This window comes from Cynara cardunculus, unplaced genomic scaffold (assembly GCF_001531365.2).
Source record: "Cynara cardunculus var. scolymus isolate 2C unplaced genomic scaffold, CcrdV1 Un_Scaffold_4772, whole genome shotgun sequence".
Classification (NCBI taxonomy): Eukaryota; Viridiplantae; Streptophyta; class Magnoliopsida; order Asterales; family Asteraceae; genus Cynara; species Cynara cardunculus.
In genome coordinates this window covers 5,162-11,663 of record NW_020202058.1, presented here as the reverse complement: position 1 = coordinate 11,663, position 6,502 = coordinate 5,162, and the positions used below count along the sequence as shown (strand labels likewise).

At 38.0% G+C, this 6,502-nt stretch overlaps 1 protein-coding gene across 1 annotated transcript; it reads left to right on the top strand.

The window, feature by feature from the left end:
• Positions 1-5,313: 5,313 nt before the first annotated feature.
• LOC112504148 lies at positions 5,314-5,898 on the top strand. Its single transcript, XM_025108099.1, has one exon. It carries the CDS (start codon positions 5,314-5,316, stop codon positions 5,896-5,898), a length of 585 nt encoding a protein of 194 aa, XP_024963867.1.
• Positions 5,899-6,502: the final 604 nt, after the last annotated feature.

The following is a 6,502-nucleotide window of genomic DNA, read 5'->3' as shown; positions in this document are numbered from 1 at the left end:
TACCTGGATGAATAGAGTATCGGGACTTATGACTTTCATTTAATATATTGTTCCGGATATCTCCAAAACATGGTACCCATATTCGCCCTTGAAAGCACATAAGTTCTTCTTTGTTCGGTTCTAGAGTTGTAATCATCTTACCCAACTTTTCTGATTTCACAGGATCTTCCTTCATAGCTTCTTTCTGACACCTCAAAATCTCTTTATGGATATCGGAGACTAAACTTATTCTCATTGCCACAGTTTTAATAGTCCCACTTCTTTCTTTTCTGCTTAAGGCATCAACTACCACATTGGCTTTTCCTGGGTGGTAGAGGATTTCACAATCATAGTCATTTACAAGTTCAATCCACCTACACTACCGCATATTTAATTCTTTATGGCTGAACAAATGTTGCAAACTCTTGTGATTAGTATAAATTCGACACTTTGTCCCTAGAAGATAGTGTCTCCAGGCTTTTAAAGCAAACACTACCGCAACTAATTCCATATCATGAGTTGGATACTACTTCTCATGATCTTTCAATTGCCTTGACACATAAGAAATCAGCTTTCCTCTTTGCATCAAAACACATCCCAATCCCAGTCTTGAAGCATCACTGTATACCACAAAATCTTCGGATCCATCAGGTTGGGTCAACACTGGTGCACTACAAAGGTGATCCTTTAATAGTTGAAATGCCTCTTGCTGTTATCTTTCCCACTGAAATTTAATGTTCTTCCGAGACAATCTGGTCAACGGCACGACTATCTTAGAAAACTCCTAAATGAACTTACGATAGTAACATGCCAGTCCCAATAAGCTTTGGACTTTAGAAGGAGTTTTCGGAGCTTCCCACTTTGCAACTGCTTCTATTTTAACTTGATCCACCTTTACCCCAGTTTTGGATATGACATGACCCAGAAATTGAACTTCCCTTAACCAGAACTCACACTTGGATAGCTTTGCGTACAACTTTTCTTTTTTTAGTAATTCCAATATCAGATGAAGATGTTTTGCGCGTTCTTCTTCGGTTTTAGAATATATAAGAATATCATCGATAAATACTATAACGAATTTATTAGGATATTCCTTACATATTCTATTCATCAAATCCATAAAGGCTGCGAGCGCATTAGTTAAGCCAAATGGCATAACTAAAAAAATCGTGATGCCCGTACCTAGTTCAAAAAGCTGTTGTAGCAATGTCCTCCTTCCTGACTTTTAACTGGTGATACCCTGACCTTATGTCAATCTTGGAGAAATAACTTGCTCCCACCAATTGATCGAACAAATCATAAATCCTTGGCAACGGGTATTTATTCTTGATTGTCAATTTGTTCAATTCACGATAGTCTATACACATTCGCATAGACTCATCCTTCTTTTTAACAAATACGACCGGAGCACCCCACGGTGAAGTGCTGAGTCTAATGAATCCTTTATCAGACAGGTCCTTCAATTGTACAACCAATTCCTTCAATTCAGATGGAGCTAACCGGTACGGTGCCTTTGCTGCTGGTGCAGCCCCTAGTATAAGATCAATTCGAAATTCAATAACTCGGTCTGGCGGTAATCCAGATAAGTCCTCTAGAAAGACTTCCAGATATTCTTTAACAATCGGAATCGATTCCTCTTTTCCTTTTTCTTTCTTCATATCAATCATGTATGCAAAGCATCCCTGGCACATCTTTCAGATACTTTTCTGAGCTTTCATCTAATTAAAATACTAGTATGGTGATTCTGACGATCACCATAAATAACAACTACTCCCTTTTCTGGCAAAGTGATTCTGATCATTTTCTTATTGCAAACAATACTAGCCTGATACTCTGCCAACCATTCCATACCAACCACTACATCAAATTCCCTCATCGGCATAGGAAATAACCGAATCGGTAACACATAACCCTCAATAACAATCATGCAGTTATTGAATACTCTAGTAACATATTCTTGACTATTAGCAGTATCAACTACTAATTCGTCATCAAGTAACACATAATTTAAACATGCAATTTGAGCAAACGAAGGTGATACAAATGAAAAGTTTGCACCAGAGTCAAATAACACCTTAGCACGTATATAATTCAGAAGGAAGGTACCTGTTACTACATCTGGTGATACCTCTGCCTCATTCTTCGTCATATCCTTGCCCTCCTCTTGTTACAGTAGGTCTTCCCCGAGTACCCGATGCATTACTCCCCATTGTCAACTGTGGAATTCTCAATAATGGACAGTTCGGTCGTATATGGTCTGGGGAATTTCAATTGAAACACCTACGGTTATCTGGGCAGCTTCTGGACAGAGGGCCTACTTCACCACAGTTGTAGCATTTCCTTGGGTCCATCTTGCATTCACCTTGATGAACCTGTCGGCATTGCGTACAGATTTTCTCAGTTATCTTCTGCTCAGATCTGTTATCGTATTTTACTGCTTTTGATCCTTGAAAATTAGACAAAGGTCCGTCCTATCTTCTATTTTCCACAACTTTTCCTTCTGATTGTCGATTCTTATTTTGTTCCGTTACTTCGGTCGCATCCACAGTAAGTGAGAAGGTAATAGGGTTCATAGCAATTACAAACTCTCTAATTGAGGGTTTCAAACCCAGATGTACCTTTCTATTTTCCTGGATTCTGATGAAACATAGTGCTCGACAAATCGAGAGTATTCAATGGATTTCTCGGTATACTCCCGAACCGTTCCATTTCCTTGTTCTAACTTCAGAAAATCCTCTTCCAGCTGTCTTAGGGCAAAACTGTTATTTAAATCGATTCACAAATTCTGTCCAGGATAATGTTTGTAAAACATCCATTCTGGCCAATGATTCAACTTCCCACCAAAACAGAGCATTTCATTTTAACACTGAGACATCGAATTGAACTTTATCTGTTTCCGGACATCGGATGGTGTTGAACACAAATTCCATCTCCTTGATCCAGCACATAGCTTTCACTGGATCTCTCTCCCCATAAAAGGTTGGTGGTTTGCACGCCAAAAAAATCTTAATGTCTCCTTCCTTATTATGGGTGACTGGAACAGAGGGAAGAACTTCCACTCTTTCCATTTCCAACCTAGCCGGTATTCCCATGATAGATGTCAGAGTTTCCCTCAACTTCCCCATTTCCTCTGCCAACATATCCCTGGTTACGTATTCTGGGTGTGGCACCGATCTTTCCTAAACATTCCCAGAATGGGATTCTTCAGGTTCAGGGTGTATTTCAGTCCGACCTCTTCCTTGCGAATGACTTCTTCCTCTGCCTCTTCCCCTGGGTCTTCCTCGACCTCTATTTCCGGAAGTGCTAGTCAGAAGATTAACGGGTTGTTATAACCCGATTTCAGACAATCTGGGTTGAKGTAAAATTATACGTGATTAATATTTGAATATATAATGGTATGTATGATAAAATAATATACATGGATGATATATGTGCAAAGACATGATGAACGTAAGAGGATGCATGCATATGTTATGTTATSTATSTGTATATATGTGATAAATTGCATACCTTAATAGATAAGGTGCATGTGCAGTATAATAATATTTAAATGGTATCTTAGTGATAAAGTAAAGTAATGGTATCTTAGTGATGAAGTAAAGTAATGGTATCTTAGTGATGAAGGAAAGTAATGGTATCTTAGTGATGAAGTAAAGTAATGGTATCTTAGTGATGAAGTAAAGTAATGGTATCTTAGTCATGAAGTAAAGTATTGGTATCTTAGAAAGGAGTATAAATAGAAAGATAAGACAAGATAATCTTATTTTATCATTCCTTGTTTTGAAAGAAGAGTTATTTTTTAGAAAGAAAAGTTAAAGACGGTGAAGGTGTTATTGAGAAAGAACCAATGTTTTAAAGAATCTGTGTTTGTTGTGTGATCTTTTACTACAGAATCTGTTGTAACAAGGTGAGTTTAACTACTGTTTTGATATAACTTGTGAGTTTTTAAACTGTTGTTGATTATGAACTGCGAGTTTTAAACTGTTAAAGTTATGTTGATTATAAACTATGAGTTTTGATATCCGATTTCGAATAAACTGTTAAAAACAGTAAGACAGTTGTTACTGTCGGGAAAACATAGTGTGGAAACTATTTTGGAAGAAAGTTTTTGAAGAACAAATAGTTCTTGAGGTTTAAAAGGTTTTTTATGTAAACCTATTTTGAGACCATGATTGGTTAAAACTATAGACGAGGTTCACTTTGACGTATATGACTGTGGTCCGTCATTGGATGAAATAGTCTATAAGATTTTGGTTAAACTATGGACGAGGTTCACTCTGACGTATATGACTTTGTTCCGTCATTGGATGAAATAGTCTATAGATTTTGGTTAAAACTATGAACGAGGTTCACTCTGACAGTTATGTCTGCAGCCTGTCATTGGATGAAATAGGTCATAAGATTTTCAGGGGAAATAAGGATGGTCGTTGTGTGCGATGGATAGCTATTGCATTACATAAAAAAGGAACCTCACTAGACATACATGTCTAACCCTCATTTTGTGTTTTCAAAAATATGTGTGCAGGTAATGATAATAAGGGAAAGAGCATTATGTGAATTACTTCCCTATGTGCTTAGCCGTGTGAAGATCTTAATTAGCTATGTTTTGGAGCATAGATGCTAGAATACAAGAGCATGTACTTTTTGAATATTGAGTTATGTATTTCACGTTATAGACTCTTGTATTATGGACCTTTGTGGGGAAACATGTATTCTATGTATGAAATATGTGTTATATGCAATGTATGGATTTGGGGGTGTTACAGAAGATGGTATCAGAGCTTGAGTTTAAGGGATTTAGGTATTCACATGCATGATGCCTAGACTTAAACTATTTCATTGAATGTTAATAGTCCCAAACATAGTTAGCACCTTTGGAATAAATATGATAAATTAAGTGATCAGCGTGTAAGGTATTTTCGGATCACATCTGGCCAATGTAATTTTGAATCTACAGGTGCATAACTGAACTTGAACACTTTATTATATTTTTGGAATGTGAAAATATTTTTTTTAACTTTGATATCTATAGATGGCAAGTAGATCTAGAAGGTCAGAAAGGATCACCCGCCGCAACCCCACTAATGAAGAAGAGGATTCTCCTATTCTTACTCCTATTGGCACATCTGAGGGCAGAGGCAGAGGCAGAGGTAGAGGCAGAGGCCAAGACAGAGGATGAACCAGAGGCAGAATTAGTCAACTAGAAAATGATGCAGACCAAGCATAATCCAATTTTGAAAATATGAATCAAGAACAGGTACCACAACCAAAATATGTGACAAGAGATATGCTGGCAGAGGAAATGGAAAAGTTAAGGAAACCTTAACATCGATCATGAGGATACCCTTGAGGGTGGAAACAGAGCGGGTGGAGATTAACCCTCCTGTACTAACTACAAACACCAGAGGAGGAAACATCAAACTGTTCCTTGCATGCAAACTGCCAAACTTTGCTGGTGAGCAAGATCCGACCAAAGCTATGCGTTGGATAAAGGAAATTGAGTCAGTATTCAACACTATTCGTTGTCCAGAAGCCGATAAGGTCAGATTTGTTGTATCAGTACTAAAATCCAATGCTTTATTCTGGTGGGAAGTAGAATCCCTGGCAAGAACAGATGTTTTGCGAACCTTATCTTGGGTAGAATTTGTGAATAGATTCAAAGAGCAGTTCTGTCTCAAAACAGCAGTCAGACAGATGGAAGAGGACTTTTTAAAGTTGGAACAGAAATCTGGGTCAGTCAGAGAATATACAGAAAAATTTATAGAGTATTCTAGATTCGCTGAACATTACATCTCAATGGAGGCTAGAAAAATGGTGCAGTATATTTGGGGTTTAAAGCCCTCAATCAGAGAACTTGTTATCGCAATGAATCCTGCCACTTTTCCATTGGCAGTAGATGCAGCAGAGATCACAGACTGAAACAAGAATAGAAGCGAAGAAGGAAAGCAAGTCGAGAAAAGGAAATGGGAGGGGTCCTCAACAAGTTATCAGGGATCAAAAATTGTCAAATATAATAATAGATCAATGCAAAGACCAATGGAGAGAGCCTGTCCCCGGTGTCGACAGTATCACCAAGGAGAATGCAGAGCAGAGCCAAAAAAATGTTTTAATTGTGGTGAAATTGGGCATACTTCRAWTTYCTRTCGGCTAAACAGAAAATGTTTTCATTGCAATTCACCAGACCATTTCAAAAACAATTGCCCACAGTTGAAAGCTCCACAGCTTACCATGGGGAACAATACATCGATTGGCCATGGAAGACCGAGTATGAGTAGAGGAGGCTCGGGTGGGGCGCGGGGTCGATCTTTTCAAATGACCAAACACGAAGTAGAAACTACACCCGATGTAGTAACATGTCCTTTTCCCGTGAACTCATTACATGCTAAAGTGTTATTTGACTCTGGTGCATGTTAGGACCTTTAGATTCAACTTGGTATTTAATCACTTACTCTGGATGAACTCTTAGAACGATTACAGTACAGCGGAAACAATTATATGAACAAAACAGAATAAAGGATTAAGA

What these genes read in the sequence shown, in the direction of transcription:
- LOC112504148 (XM_025108099.1), top strand. Translation starts at nt 5,314, where the DNA reads ATGAGGATACCCTTGAGGGTGGAAACAGAGCGGGTGGAGATTAACCCT.